The sequence below is a fragment of the Polypterus senegalus genome, chromosome 10 (genome assembly GCF_016835505.1).
Source record: "Polypterus senegalus isolate Bchr_013 chromosome 10, ASM1683550v1, whole genome shotgun sequence".
Taxonomy (NCBI): domain Eukaryota; kingdom Metazoa; phylum Chordata; class Cladistia; order Polypteriformes; family Polypteridae; genus Polypterus; species Polypterus senegalus.
The window spans coordinates 134,803,376-134,820,094 of NC_053163.1; the positions used below are offsets into that span (position 1 = coordinate 134,803,376).

At 42.4% G+C, this 16,719-nt stretch overlaps 1 protein-coding gene across 1 annotated transcript in view; it reads left to right on the forward strand.

The window, feature by feature from the left end:
* The first annotated feature begins 1,107 nt into the window (after nucleotides 1-1,107).
* fbn2b (fibrillin 2b) overlaps nucleotides 1,108-16,719 on the forward strand; it is a 46,318-nt gene continuing 30,706 nt past the window's right edge. Inside the window, exons 1-6 of the mRNA XM_039766780.1 lie at nucleotides 1,108-1,213; nucleotides 2,660-2,965; nucleotides 8,169-8,251; nucleotides 8,555-8,653; nucleotides 9,411-9,506; nucleotides 10,269-10,364. Coding sequence (XP_039622714.1) covers nucleotides 2,787-2,965; nucleotides 8,169-8,251; nucleotides 8,555-8,653; nucleotides 9,411-9,506; nucleotides 10,269-10,364 — 553 coding nt within the window. The 5' untranslated portion in view covers nucleotides 1,108-1,213; nucleotides 2,660-2,786. The remainder of the gene's footprint in view (nucleotides 1,214-2,659; nucleotides 2,966-8,168; nucleotides 8,252-8,554; nucleotides 8,654-9,410; nucleotides 9,507-10,268; nucleotides 10,365-16,719) is intronic.

Consider the following 16,719-nt stretch of genomic DNA (forward strand, 5'->3'; position numbering starts at 1 on the left):
AGCGCCTGAAGTTAACCTTTGAAATGCCTACTTCGGTCTCATGATTTCTTGTAAACACTGTGTTTCCTTACATTAACATTAAGAGCCTCCAATAACCCGTAAAAGACTTAAAACACATTTAATGTCCACACTCACCCCTTTACCTCAGGAATGTCTCCAATCTCCTCCCCTTCACCTCAGTGATGTCTTCATTTCAACTGAAAACAGATTTAACCTTATCTATCTATGAAGTAGGCTACAGCTCCCTATAATCCCATTCTGGAATATGCTTGTTTGGAAAAATGAATTAAATCGATGAATGAATAAAGCTGTGGTGTCCCTTTTGTTAAGATGTCTGTCTATCCATTCATCCATCTTTGAAGCAGGTTTTTAGGGAGGATGGAGCCAAATCCAGCCAGATAGCACACAAGGCAGGAAAAATCAATGCAGGGACAGCAGTACACTGCAGTGTGAACATTTTTAATTAGGTTTTCCTTGCACATCTCAAATGTGTATGTTAGGTTAATTAATGATCCTAAATTTGCTTTGTTTGGGTGAGTATAGATTTGTGTGTGAGTGTGCCTGGCAGTGGATTGGTATTTCATCCAAGAATGGTTCCTGCCTTGTGCCTGATGCTGTTGGATAAGCGGTAAGTGTCCCTGACCCTGAATTGGACAAACAGGTTACAGAAAATGTATAGATTTAAATATAAATGTATAGCTATAAATAAATTAAAGAGCTATACTACATGCAATTCCTACAACGTCCCAGCACTTTCTTTTTACTAAAATTCCGAATTTCTATTACTGTCCTGAGATGCCACCTTTTCTCATATTTCCCCCCCCTGGCATCTATTCCTGTCCATCTTCATTATGTTTTGCTGAGGTATCGATTCTAACCTTTAGCTACATGTGCCAGTCGGAATACTCCCGTGCCATTTAGATACCTCTGAGCAGGGCACACACCCTCCTACCTTGACACAAGATCAAAAGTCCGCAGACTTTTAGCTGGGATACTCTGCTCCGTATCCACTAGGGCACCTCTGGTCTTGCTTCCCCACCCCCTCCGCCTTGGAATGCAGTGCCCCCTCCTCTCGTGCACAAAAGGCCCTCCCCTTTCCCAATTTTGGGAAGACCTTTCTTTCCCACTTCTCACTCGGGGGTCCTATTAACTCTCCTCGAGTCAGTCTCACGGATCCACAGCAACAGCCGAGTGCAGCTGCGATCGTCCCGAGGTAAACTTGCCATCCCGACCTGAGATATGGGGGACTTTTGGAGATGAGAGGAAAGAGGAAGGGGGGTTGGGTAGAGCGGGATGGATGGGCGAGCGCTGCGTGGCGAAGGTGCCGACGGAGTGCCACTCTGAAATGTGAAGGAGCTTTGCGGGGATTGCTAGTTAAGAAGCGTCGAGGGCAGCATCGTGTCGGCTTTTGCGAGTGCATGACGGCGTATCCGCCTGGACGCGTGAGTGAACGCTTGTCTGTGCGAGTATCTGTCTGTCTGTCTTTACGAGTGCACGAGAGTGCGAGTCCATGTCTGTCTGTGCGAGTGCGTGTCTGCATCCCGTAAGCAGCTTTCACTTCTCGTGCACACCGTGCTCAAGGTCGCGTGCACACTTCTTACTGTGGTTTATTTGTCTTTCTTTGTTTGGCGGCAGCCTTCGAGATGCCTGCTTTAAAAATTCTTTACCAAATCCCTCTAGCTAGCACCCCCCCACGAAACACCACCCGCTTAAAACTGCCTGTTGCGTTTCCACTTTAGTGCAGATGGGAAATGGATAAGTAATAGATAAAGGACTTGTGCCAGTGTGCCACCTTTCCAGTTTTATGTTTCTTTTTTCTTTTTCCATATCACTTCTCTCCTCCTTTATGTCATTTTCCCATTGCCATATCTCATACTGTCTTAATTGGTAGTTCCTCCCAAGACTTCTGCTTTTTTCCCGCCTTTTGTATTTGGCCTGGATCATTTTTGTCAGCTACTTCAACCCAAAGGTATAATTTCTTTCTTGCCAGCCACCACAACCCAAAGACAATTTCTTTCTTGTCATCCTCCACAACCCAAAGCCATAATTCTTTCAACATAAGCACCTCTGCCTGGTGATTGTTCTGGGAGTTGGAGGTCAGCAGGATTTGGCAATGGGGGATTAGGGGATTTTTGTTTTTGTATAAGTAAAGTAATGGGAGTCATGCTTGTGGTACTTGACATGTAGGAGTGGGATCAGGGTGTGTGTGTGTGTGTATTGGGCATCTTTTGGATTTTTGAAGTAAGGGCTGTTTTCCATTATTTGATCCTTCTTGATGTTTTGACGATTCATTGTATGGTTTTTAGTCATGAAACATCCAAGTAAGGCAGGGAAACAAAGAGAGAGAGAAATTAAGAACACTTAGTCACAACGTCCAGTGGTTGGGTAATGCTAAAAAAAAATGGAGATGGAATGAGAACAGCCTACAAGACAATCTCATGGGGAGTCCTGCTTTCTGTAACTGGAGTATGGCAGGACATGTATCTCAGTGCTGCTTCTCTCCATTTCTGACAGTATAGGTTTTGCTTTACAAATTCATAGATGGTATTGTGGCTTTGCTTAGCGGGCTGTGGTTGGGAACAGGGCTTTTGTTTCAGATGAAATGAGCTTTGGACGTTGTGCAGCTTCCTGTAATTTCAGCCAATATTTGTTTCCACAGTGTTACAGCCAGCCAGCCCTGGGACTCTTCTGTGGGAGGGCAACAAAAGTAGATTGGAACTGAGGTTTGAGAGAACTCAAGCGGACGCTGACTTCTGTGTGATTGTGGAAGTAGCCCAAAGGTGGCCATGTGGACCTCCTGGTTCAGGAGGTTAGTCCTTGTTTGGACAATGGTGTCTTGGACCTCAGCCCAACCACCCCGTTCTCTGGGAGATGGGGCCTACGAAGCCAGCAGATTCTCCGTGGGAATTGATGAAAGAGATGCTGCTAACCGTGTGAGACGCAGGGGCCAGGAATCACTTCGTGGGTAAGTACCATCATTTCAGTTTTTATTGTCTATGCCTGATTGATTTGACTGAAACCCATCAAATTTTTTTTTCTTTTGCTGAAGTGAATCTAACTTTTGGAAAAGGAGCTTTTGCAGCTCAACCTTTGGAATTCCATAAAGATAATTTTCTTGTTTTTCATATAGAAATACTGCTGATCTGCACTGTTTTTAAAGTTATGAATTGCTAGCTAAAGTGCATTGTTGGCTGAGCTACCAAGCAGGAATTGCGTGGCATAGAGTGTCTGCTCTTTAGTTTACTGCATTATTATAACATTTCAGACTGGACTTCCTGAGCTGCAGCAGCTCAGCTGTAAAGTGATCCCTTAATGAGATGCAGACAACCATGCCCCACTGTCCCACATTTATCGGGGAAGGGAGGGCAACTGGAAGTGGTCCTCAGTGTCTCTTGGAGCTTCCATTCCACCTTGGAACAAAATGTTGCATTCTGGGTAGAGGCCCACTGACCTGGTGACCCAGTCATGAAAAAATATCCCAACGGCACATTCCTGAGCCCAGGCAGAAGTACTGAAAAGTTGTCCTGCTGAGGGACGGGGATGGAACTTTTTTTTTTTCTTTCAAATTTATATTGTTTGCAGAATGACGCTGAGCTGAGATGGCACTCCACAGCTGGAGTGGGTCAGGGGCCAGGTTGCTTGTGTATTGTAATTAAGAGTGTATGTTAGCAATGATAAGACTAGGGTATCTGCGCAAATCAAATGCTTATGGAGACTGAGCAGATGGTGGTGGACTGTAGTAACCACACAGTTACTCTCTATCTATAGACATCACAACAGGGGATTTTAAAAATGAGGAAACCTGGTGTTTTCCAAATCTGACAATTATTATAATTGGTTTAAAGTGGATGTCTCTTTAAAAAAGTGTCCAATTATTAGAGAAAATGGGTTGGGGGTAAGGATATGTCAAAGTAGCTCTTACATTAAAACTTAACAAACTATCACAGCAAACTACCATATGCAAGCAAATGTGATTTTCTCTTTCAGAGAAGTAGAGAAATGTTTTTACTACTCTAAAAGGCCTTCACAGTACTTAAGTATTAACCGGAAACTGAATACCGCATTTCTGAACCACAAGTTGCAGATGGTTTCTAGAGCTATAAGAAAGATTTTTTTGGATGTGGGCTATTCTTACAGGGATAAACTTGTCAATTTGTCAAGGGTGAGAGAGTATCTTGGAAGATAGGTGCTTAAAAAAATTCCCTTTTAGGAATGAATGTGTGGCTTTAAGACATTCTTTCTTTGGATCAGAACTAATGCCCTATGAAATGCAAAGAACTAAAGCTATTTTGAAGCTAATAGCCTTACGTGATGGTTACGGCTCCAGACAGATTTTTTTTTTTTATTTAAATAGTGCTGAGATATTATTAAGACATCATTTATATTTAGATTACAAACAGCTAGGTGGCGATGATGTGTGGTGTTGTAAAAATCCTTGGCATTCCCATCAGCAGGATGGTACAGACTGTTATTGCAGCGGGCCAGTAAAGTAGAGCCAGCAGTAAGGGGTCAGGTGTCAATGGGGTGGCCTTTTGACCTTTCACAGTGCTAGCTGAGGGTTTTCTCCTCCTGCTTCACACAGAGCTTTGATGTCTGGACGAAAGAAATCTCCCGTCTGCTCTATTAAACCTTGAGCCTCTGTATTGCCCAAAGCAAACTACAAAATACTTTCAGTCAGGCTCTGAGTTGTACACAGTATTACAGGGTGCAAATGGGGGAGAATGGTTTTCAAAAGTTCATATGGATTTGGACCTGAAATGCTAATGGATAAAATATGCTATATGAGATGATTGCATTAAGAGAATTCTGTTTAAGGCTTTTATAACCCCAGCTTATGAGAAAGCTCAGCATGACAGAAGCAGAAGTAATCCCTTGTAAAATGAGCTAGTAGTCCTAGGAGTGATATTTAAAATTGACACTCATATGTTTATACAATAGAGCAGATAATTTAGTTTTTTTTTTTTTTGTTCTGCTATGTATTAATTTTTAGAGGAGATATGCAAGTGTGCTAAACAAAAGTGTCTGTTGACGGCTGGAATCCCATGCACCTGAATAAACAGAAGTATCCCCAAAGTGGGTGGAGTCAGGAGACGGCCATATGGTGTGATGAGGGATATGCACCACAGGGTGTCCCAGGTGTGGTTTTAGTAACGTAGGGTTTTACATTGCTTGGTAAGGTAATGGTTATGGGATTTGACATCATCAGATCTTATTAACCTGGTTGTATCTTTGATACTGGGAGAAGCAGATTTGTTTTTTCACAGTATCTGAAGCTGGTTTTGTTCTTGTGCTTATGACAAACTGATTCAGTTCATCCTGCACTAAGAAGCTCATTAGGATGTCTTGTATTCATAAGTATACAATAAGATCTTGCTGTTTTGAGAAACTGATTTTTTGTGCATGGCTAGTAAGATGGTTGATTCCTGGTTGTTATGAATACCTCATAAGGCTCTTTGTATTTTGAGGAACTAATTAAGTAATTGATACTTTACAAAGTGTCTTTATATGTTGATATTCTAAGAAATGTATTAATGATCTTTTGAGAAACTGATTATAGTCTTAATGCTCTTGTGTTCTTAATGCTCTGAGAGCATAATTACCTCTTTGTGTGCATGGGAGTGGACTAGTGACTCTTATCGGCGTCTTTATGCCTTAGAGAATTTGATTGGGCTCTGGTGTAGAGGGCCACTTGAATTCTTGCTATGTTAATGGGTGATTGGATAATCTTTGTGTTCCTGTTCTTAGAAATTCTTGTAAGCCTCAATGTCTGGGATAATTATTGGTTTATTAGAGTATAAGAGGCACATTGGGTTACTGATTATGGAAGAGTTACAAGAGTTCACACCCTTCTTTACAAACTAACTGGATATTCAGTGTTTGAGGGACTCATTTGGAACAGCATATATGAGGCAGATATGCATATCGATAACTGACAAGCTAATTAGTCTTTTTGTGTTCTAAGGAAATCATGTAATTCTTGATCTGTTTATGGTTGACAGAGAGATGGCCTTAGTATTCTGAAGATATATTCAGAAAATCTGGACTTCTCAAGCTGACTGAGTTAGTGCTTTCTGAGGAGTGGAATATAATATGCCTGCTAAGAAGTAAAGAGAAATGTTGATACTGTAAAAAATCTGATCAACATCTTAATTTATGAAAGGTATTGTGTGCCACATGATTTTGTTTTTGCCTGCGACACTGATTGTGGTTATGGTTGAGAACAATAAGAATCTATTTTTGAGATTCTTATTTAAATCTTGTCTCAGGGACTGACAAAGATTTTGTAACTGTTAGTAGCTACAGTGAATTGAACATTCTGTTGGAGGAGTCAATATCAATGTTGGTGAATGATGAATGAAATTTTATATATGATGGATCCATTGCTAAATGGGATTGCTTTCTCTGGGAGGCTACATAGGGGCTTAATAACAGTTCTAAGAAACTGGTTTGAGTTTTAATGGTTGAAGGGTTGATAGGTTAATTTATTATATTATAGTAGTAAATACTGATGTCTAAGTTGCTAACTGGGGTCTTTTTGATCAGTGAACTGGGTGTTTATATTTGATAAGCTGTATGAAAAACAAAGAACTGGGATCTTTATATACAAGAAATTTATTATACTTTCTATATTTTAAGAAGAGCGCTGCTGCCTCGCAGTTAGGAGACCCGGGTTTGCTTCCCAGGTCCTCCCTGCGTGGAGTTTGCATGTTCTCCCCGTGCCTGTGTGGGTTTCCTCCGGGTGCTCCAATTTCCTCCCACAGTCCAAAGACATGCAGGTTAGGTGCATTGGCGATCCTAAATTGTACCTAGTGTGTGCTTGGTGTGTGGGTGTGTGTGCCATGCCCGGGGTTTGTTTGTGGCCTTGCACCCTGTGTTGGCTGGGATTGGCTCCAGTAGACCCCCGTGACCCTGTAGTTAGGATATAGCGGGTTGGATAATGGATGGATGGATGGATATTTTAAGAAGACTTTGGAATCACTGAATTTTAAGTAGTTGTTTGGGGCCTCTGCATTTGCAGACAATAACCGTCCTATGTATTTAATAGGCAAGCTGAAGGCTCTCTATTAGTATTAGCTTTGGGTTTCTTTGTTTTAAGACATTGACTGGCATTTCAACATTATGAAGCATTGACACTGAGATCTCATGATTTAAGTAATTTACTGAGTTTTTGTATTCTGAGTGGCTGATTAGAACCTCTGCATTTGATAAGCTGAATGAGGTCTGTGTATTTAATAAGCTGGGCAGAGCCTTTGTTCTGAGTAACTGATTGAAATCTAAGCACTCTGGAAGCATATTATAATGATGGTATATAAAAAAAAAATGTTGGACACTGTAATCTGAAAAGCAAGGCAGCAAATTGGCTCAATGGTGTTAACAATGTTGTTTCATGGATCCATTCTCCATGGTTTGAATTCAACAACTGTTTGTCATCTGTATAAAATCTGCCTGCTCCCAAATCCACACACCAGTGCAATTTTCCCTTGGGGCACTCAGGTCTTCTATCCACATTCCCAACCATGTAAAGTTTTTGTAAATTCATAAGTTTAAATCAACCCAAGTGCAAGTGTAGGTGTGTGCATGTGTGTTGCCCACTTTGCACCCAGTGCTACAGGACTGGTTCTGTCCCCACCCCACACATGACTCTGAATTGGATTAAATGGCTTTGAGGAAGTGTTTCTATATAATCAGAAACATTAAATGTAGCCTCTGTATTCAGAGCATCTGATTGAGATCTCTGTGCTCTAAAAAGTTAATTGGGGTCTCACTCTACTCAGAGAAGCTAACAGAAATTTACGTGTTCAGAAAATTGATAAGGTTCTCTGGACAACATAATCTGATTGGAATTTCTGAATTTGGATAAGTTGATTGGGGTCTTGCAATTTCACAAAATGATTATTTGGGGAAGCTAATTGAGTTACTCTGTTTCTGAAGGCAGTAGACCCGCTGCATTCATTAACTGATTCAGGGAAGCTGGTGGGACCTCTGCATCCAAGAAGCTAAGTGAGGTCATGGTGTTATAAGATGTTGAGTTGATATGTCTGCATTTTGTGAATTTCCTTGAGATTTTTAAATTCTAAGATGTTGACTCTATGGTTTGGTGCTATGACTTCATTGCCAGTGTTCAGAGAATCTCATTACAATTTCACTATTCTGATTCTACCTTACAGCCCCAATGTGTGTGGTTCAAGGTTTCACTCCTATTGTTGTCCAGGATGGAAGACCTTACCAGGAGGAAACCAGTGCATCGTGCGTAAGTGTGACCTCCCATTGGCTGATTAGAATGGTTTTGTTTTCAGAATGAGTTTCTGCTAGCCACAGTTTACTATATCCATTAACACCAAACTAAATAAAAACCCCACTTCCTTTTCCTGACTTCTGTTGTAAAAGTTCTTTTAGAAAGAAACACTAAGTGTAAAGTTATGTGCCAGTGATTAGATGGCTACCCAGTGGCTGTTGGAGACAAGCTGAACTCTTGTATCCTGCTGTGCTCAGCCAGTTGTTTAAATTCTGCCTCCTCAATTTATTACTGTTCTCCTTCTCATCTCATTCTCAGCTATCTGCAGGAACACATGTGCAGAGGGTTTCTGCTCACGTCCCAACATGTGTACTTGCTCTAATGGGCAGCTCTCACCCAGCTGTGGTGCTCAGGCAGGTAAGACCTGCTTTTTGTTTTTATCTTCTTGTTTCTTTCCCTCTCTTTCTGTCTCTTTATTGGAATGTGGCCTCTCCTTCCCCATTAAGTCATTTTCCGTTGCCTGGCGGATGGTGATCTCCTCAACAGAGTTTCTGAGGTCTGGAAAGCATTGAATGGGAGGAGGAGCATTTACTCCTGTCTATCACCCGCCCTCTGCTGTTTTCCTCTGGCCAGATGGAAGAGGCGATGACTGAGCGCCTCTCAATGGGCTGAGGTCCGAGTCTGTCTGTGATGACCTCACTGGGGGGGTGGAGTGTCTGGCAGTGGCGTGTAAGCTAAGCATCTTTTCATGTGGAAAGCATAGCTTTTCCACTTGTAGTGAAATACAGATGTAGCTGTGCTGGGCTGACTCACCAAACCACTCCCCTTATTGTCCACAATCGGTATCTTCTTCGAAGCATCTGTGAATACACAGCCAGCATGTGGATCTTATTAGTGGTAAGGCAGAGTCCATCTGGCTGCATAAATATACTGTACTGTCCCTCTGTGTGGTGGCTCCAGTCCCACAGAGTCAGCAGGCCTCAGTCATTTTTGATGTAATGTGTAGGTTCCAGTGAACTCCACAATTGCTTACTGAAAATGTCCAGCCTTGGATATTCATCAGACGCAGGCCAACTCTCTGAAACCTCATGATAGCATGTGGTGAACTATCCAGTCCCACTGCAGAAGAGGCCATTTCATCTGGGAGACTAATTCTGTCTTCTTGTCTTCACAGTGCAGTCCTGTAATGTCCGCTGTATGAATGGAGGTAGCTGCAATGAAGACTCCTGTTCGTGTCAAAAAGGCTACACAGGAACACATTGTGGGCAGCGTAAGTAAATCAAAATTAGTAGGATACACTTTAGAGAAACCTCTAGGCCTCAGAAGAGAGTGGAATGCCCTTTAAAAGCTACAGTAGAAGAAAACAATATACATTTACCAGAAAAAATGAACTTAATAACACCAATAGGTTTCATCAGGCATCTTGAGTGACCATGGGTAAGAGACTCAGAAGTGAAGGATAAGAGGTTATGTATGAAGAAAGGGGATAATAACAGAAACAAAGTAGAGGGCACAGAAAATCACATGAGGAGCACGTTAGAGGGGTAGTTGTGTCAAGCAGTGGGGACAAAGGTAATAGAGAAGAAAATGTAGAGGCATGCTAGGACAAAATGAAGTAAACAAAGGGTAGTGATGTCGGGTAGTGCAACGTAGTGTTCTCATGCTGCCTGACAGGAATTGTAATCCCCACATTGGCACTGAGTTTTGGGCTGCAACCACCATTACAACCCCTCTTCTTGATATGATACATAGCCAGTATTTTAAGTTGGGCCAAGAGCAACACACATACAAACTTTTGTGAAAATCATTTCAGTTGTTTTTGCATTAATAGTGAAGAAACAAAAAATCAGATTACAATTTTATTTATATAGATAATCATCTTGTATGAGAGACACTCAGGAAGGACTATTTCATAATGTATTTGAGGACCAATGAGAAAACCTCTCAAAGTGAATAACAGGATCATGTTGGTGTCACAAGGAAGACATGATGGAGCCTATCTGAAACTTCTTTTTTCTTTTTTCCTTGGTAGCTGTCTGTGAAAATGGCTGTCAGAACGGGGGACGCTGTATCGGACCTAACCGCTGTGCCTGTGTCTACGGCTTTACTGGGCCCCAGTGTGAGAGAGGTAGGACATGATGGGCAGATAAGATTCTCTGGTTCTAATGGTCTCTTGTCTGTAAAATATTGTGTACAGGTTTCCTGTGGCTTTGCACATCCTGGTGAATTGGAGAGATGGCATGGAAGGGTGTAGTAATGAGGCTGCTTCCTCACATGCACCTCTCTAGACATCAAATAAAGTGTCATGGATTCTTTGTCAGACAGGGGACATTTCCTGATGGGAGGAGCCAAAAACATTAAGGCAGCTGTATACACAAAGTCTCCTGTGGCCTCATGCAAATAGTCTGGTCACCACACTGAGTGGAAACTGAGCTGGAGCCCCCATCTCCATTAGCATGTTAGTTTATCAGACCTCTCTGGTACTTGTCACACTTTTGCTTTTATTTAAAGGTAGTTTTGCAGAACCAGTTGTTTTTTTGCTATTTTTCGTTTTCACCACTGAGTCTTGGTATCTTCAAGTCACATTTTATCGCATACAATGTTGACCTAGGTGTCCTTCTGTCATCTCAAGGTTTAGTTACCTGTTCCTGCATTGTGCTTGTGATTTACTTCTCAGTACATTCAGTAATTCCTAGTGTGTCTCTGTTTTAACTTGCTTTCAAGTCATTTACATGTTTTCAGATAAATTCCCTAAACTGTCACTGACAGTTGTAAAGCTCCTCTGTCACTTTCTAGCATAGCCAGTAGCTCTTAGTATGTTCCTGAGTGATATCCCAGTTTAGTCAGTAGCCTTCACTGCACACTTGAGTCACTTTTTAGGATAGCCACAGATAATTCTAGTATCCAGGTGCCACTTTTGCCCCTCTGATGCTGACCCTAACATGTGTCACCAAGTCATCTCCCAGCATATACAGTAACTGTCAGCATGTCTCAGAATCACATCCCAGCTTAGCCACTGACTCCCAATGGCTCTCTGTGTCACCTCCAGTTTTATTCACTGAGCCTCAGATGTGCATCCTTCCTTGTATTAAAACAACCAGTTCCACAAAGTATTCCTTTAACATCTCTCAGGATTAAGCCCTGATTCCCAGTGTAACCATGTCTCATTTCAGCTATCGTGTCCCCCTGCCAATCTACAGTTTTGCCATTTACCTAGTTGTGCTTCTAAGTAAGTTTATAATGTAGCCATTGACCTCCTCTGTGTCCTGGAGTCACCTCCTAGCACAGCCATTGACAGTGCCCATAAAATAACCTTGATCTCCTCTGCACTTCTTTTATACTACTACAGAGTGACTATGGGTTCTTGATCTTTTTTTGTTTGCCCATGCTCAGTATCAGGCTCATATTTCAGCCAGCTAACTTTGCCGATGGATTTCTGGGAGGCTGGCAGCATCTGAAATGCCCTTTGTTCATTGCTTTACTTTTTTTCCATGTACAGACCCTTTCTCATGTGCACGACCGAGGCCCAGACCCCTGCATGAATGTGAATAAGTTGGCAGTTTTCCTTTGTGAATGTTTTCTTTGGCGTGAGAATGTCTCTGCCCAAATTGGGAACATGTGTCTGTAATTATGATGTATAAGTGGATGTGTGGTAGCGTCCACAAACACACACACACACACACACACACACACATGCAAACCTGCTCACATGCCAGTATTCGCACTGCCACTGCTGACATGGCACAATGGGGCTGCCGCAGTACAGCCACAAGTGTAGTGGACCCAGTAAAAGCATGAAGCTGAAGCAGTTGTCTGGCAGTAACAGGTAGGCTTCAGGCATGTGGCAATTCACTGCATTCTGTCTAGTGGAATTCCTAGGAGATTGTTCAGGGAGTTGTGTGTAAACTGCCACAAACAACACTGAGTAATGAGAGTGCCCTCCAGCTTCACTCTTCTCTGTAATTAGGAAACAGCCTCAGTCCTGCACCTGCGCAGACATGTAAAGGTAATCTGTAAGGCTGAGGGAGAAAGAAAAGTGGAAGCTACTCTGGTTATGGTCAGTTTTGTTACCAGGAATTTCAACAAGGGTTACCATACAGTTCTCACTATAGACTCTTGAAACTTCACTTTGCTCCAGACCTTATATGCTGATAATCACAAGATGTCTATGCTTTTGACTTATGACCACCAAAGTCATCAGCATCCATAATCCTACGCCTCTCACCATTCAAATACTGGGAACCATTTACTTCCCACTACAAACACACCAGCAAAGCATCTTCTGAACCACTGTAATTCTTGCTCTAGACCCTGTAATCACTATCACCATTATCTGTTCTTCTCATCACTGAGCATCAAAACCATAGGGTAGGCAGTATAATGCTTAAGGCTTTGAATTTCAAACCCTGAAGTTTTGGGTTCACATTCTGCTACTGTTATATTACCAATCATTGCAACTTGGGCCCAGAATACAATAGTGTAGAATATGCACATTCTGCTTGTTTCTTGAAATGGACGACAGACATAGATTGCAGCATGATTCATTACCCGGCTGGCAGGCCAATCTAATCAAGGAACAAGATGAGACATTTTATTTGGAGCAGTGCCTTCCCCACTACGCTAGATGGCAGAACACCCAGATTAGTATTCCCCCAAGGATACCTGCAGAGCATAATGGGATTTGTAGTCCCCTGGGGCAGCCTGGTTGGGTTCCGTGGGGGTTGCCAGGGGAACTGTTGGGATTGCAAGACCTCTAAACGACACAGAGGAGCCACTTTGCTACATCCAGGCAAGTTAGACCTGGAAGTGGAGTCAGGCAACACTCGCTTGGGAGGAGCAGAGGAAAGACGACAAAGTTGAAGAGAGTGAGAATTATAGTGGAGGGTGTGAAACACTTTAAAGGTTTTACATAATAAAATCCTTTGTTCTTTGGAAAACATGCATCTGTGTGGTTGTGTCTGGAGATGGAGGAGTTCCTATGCTCTCTGGTGACCACAGTCTAAATGTTTTTTTCTCCAGGTATGCTAGTTTTACTCGCACATTCATAATATCTGTTTGTTAGGTTAACTGGCAATTCTAAACTGACTCCTGTGCATGGGGATATGTCTAGTGATGGATTGGAGCACTTAAGACTAGTCCTGCTAGAATAGTCTTTGGGCCTCTGCAGCTCTGACATTGATTAAGCAGGTTTGAGAATGTGGGTGTGTAATTGATCCTTAGGGCTTGGATTTGTTCAGATACACTGCTTTTCTCAATCAGAAGTTGTTTCCAGTCCAGAAAAGCTCCAAATCATACAGTCCTCTTCTTAGATAGACTTTAGTCTTTACCACCAAATTATGAAGCAGATCTCACTGCAACAAATCTGTAGAAGAAAGAAAGTGTTGTGAAGTTACTACACTGCCACGTCATGGTAATTTCTGACTTGTCAGTGACAGACACTATTTCAGCCTACAATATTGGGGTAATTTAAGTAGGTGTTTGTTCAAAGTGTGTTGTGTAGACTCATTTAGCCATCACAATCCCTATTGAGACCATATTTTATCTTAGCTGCAGCCTCTACTCTGTAGCCCTTTTGCGTGACTTCATTGCAGGAGTCAAGTCGGACATTGAGCTGCTGGGAATTGTGGGAGTAAGAGCATGTGACTGCATCCCCTGCTGGGAGGGAGGGAAGTATGCTAATTGCTTCAGAATGTTTCCACAAAGCCCTTTTCTCAACTACAGTTTGAAGTGCCTCCAAGCAGCCTAGTCAGACTCCCCCACCCAAAGACTTGAGAAAAAATGATTCTTTAGGAGTGACCATTTAAAACTTTATTAAATATAGTGCATTTATGAATAAAACAAGATAATATGTTTGCATCCAGCACACATTAAGAATCTGTGCCTGAAATGGGAGGGGAACAAATGCCGATCAGTGAATGAACAAAGACTGAACAAGTCCCTGTAAAATATTGAGAGCAATGAGTGGGGGATGAGTGTTGACAACTCATTGGCTTTTCTTTGTAATATTTCAGTTCTCTAAGGTGATACTATTCTCAAATTCTGGTTGTGAAGTACAGTCACTGAGAGTTACCCCGACCTTCTTACCTTTGCCTAAAAAGTGGGCTGAAGTGAAATTGGGATGTGAAAAATAGTGAATCCTGGCTGACTTATCATGTAGGATTCATCTGTTGAAATTTTGCCACAGCAAGAGGCGTCTGTTAATTTCAGCCTCATGGTGATTGTGAATTAGGCTTCCATCCTCCCTTGAGAAGACATTTTACTTTACTTACATGCTGTACCCCTGGGGCACCTTGGCACCTCTGAGGCTAATGGCACACAATTCAGAAAAGCAGCACTGTGGCTGCATCCCAAAGGGTGGAGAGACATCTGGAGGAGGTGGCTGCTCCCCCAGGCCAGACTCCTAATCAGTCCCAGATGTCTGTTTCCAGGTCTCTGAGGGGCCTTGCATTCCTGGCTTCAAGCTGCCCAAGGAAAGGCTGAACTGTGAAGTGGGGGTGCCAGCTGGACCAAGTCAAATTTCATCTGGATATTTTGGGTTTTAAGTTCTGATTTAGATTGCCATGTGGGACTCTTCTGTCAGCAGCTGTTTGAAGCCAACAGCTCAGCAGAGTTCAGTGAGAAAAGGCATGTCTGCATAGGTCGGCAGGGTTCTGGAAAATCCGTCTGCAGCCTGCCCCTCAAACAAATAGACGGGATTCTGGCATCCAAATCTTGCATGTAGCATCTTGGGAAAAAGAAGATTTGGTTTTTACATTGGGGTGTTTCATCTTTCTGGGTAAATAGCAAGGAATGTTTTACATTAGAATGGGTCCCAGCTGAGTCACTGGCCCATCAGCTTAGCCATTGACTCACAGTATACACTAGAGTAATTTGCCAACTCCGGTGTACACTCAAATCAACTCTGACTTCAGATATTAACCTTTACTGTATCTGTGACTCATCTTTGAGTTAACTCCATGTTTACCTAGTGACTCTTAGTGTGTGCTTTAGTTATTTCCTAGTTTACGCCAGGACTTTGGTATCTTGAAAGTCATCTGTAAACTCAGCCAGTGACATCCAGTTTTCAAGTTGGTAACCTTTTTTGTTGAATGGTGCAGATCGAACAATCTGCACCTCAACATCAGTAAGACAAATGAGATTATTGCAGACTTCAGGAAGCTCAAGTCAACTCTGCCCTGTTTCTCATTGATGGCAAAGATGTGGAGGTGGTGAGGACATATAAGAGTCTCAAGGCATATCTGAAGAACAGGTTTGAGTGAAGTTATCAATACAGAGGCCGTAAAGAGGATAGGTCAGAGTAGCTTTCATGGTGGCGCAGTGGTAGCGCTGCTGCCTCGCATTTAGGAGACCTGGGTTCGCCTCTCAGGTCCTCCCTGCATAGGGTTCTCCTTGTGTCTGCATGGGTTTCCTCCCACAGTCCAAAGACATGCAGGTTAGGTGCTTTGGTGATTCTAAATTGTCCCTAGTGTGTGCTTGGGGTGTGGGTATGTGCCCTGCAGTGGGCTGGCACCCTACTAGGGGTTTGTTTCCTGCCTTGCACCCTGTGTTGGCTGGGATTGGCTCCAGCAAATCCCCGTGACCCTGTAGTTAGGCTAATAGCGGGTTGGATAATGGATGGTGAGATTTTTTGGTGTATGCAGGCTGCCCTTCCATGTTTTGTATCAGTCTGCAGAGGCCAATTTATTTTTCTATGCTGTATATTGTGCTGGGGAAATGGAATTTATGCAGGTGATGCCAACAGACTAAATAAACTGATCAAAAATGCCACTGGTGGAAATGGTACAACTGAGGTCACTCAGGAAGCTGCTGACTATCCTGGAAAATGACTCTCACCCCGTATACATGAGGTTTTCGCTAAACATTGGAGCACCTTCAGCAACAGATTGAGCCAACTGTGTTGCTCCAAGGAGCGCCATCTGATGCAATTTCAACTCTCAGACATCAGGCTCTATAATGAGACACCCCTCAGCCGAGGTGGTAATGTTTCCTATGTGCTGAATTGTCCTGAGCTGGTCTAGCAATGATGCCATGTGCTATATACCGTGCCAATGACTGGCATCCTGTATTGTGAAACTGTATTATGTTCAATTCTAGTCACCTTGCACTTCATTAATCTATTTACATATAAGTCATGCTATATGTATATTTGCACCTTTTTAGCATACCTAAGACTATTATTACTCTTGTTATATGTACTGTATAGTTGTGCCTTTTTGTCTGCTGCAGTTACCCTGAAATTTCCTTTGAGATTAATTTCTATCTATCTATCTATCTATCTATCTATCTATCTATCTATCTATCTATCTATCTATCTATCTATCTATCTATCTATCTATCTATCTATCTATCTATCTAGTAGTTTACTCATTCACTCCCATTGTTCAGCTGATCCATCCTCCAGCTCACTCTAACATCTATGACAAACTGTGAAGGTGATTATGAATTATCGTATAATTTTAATTGCTGACTCACAGAGTGTGTTC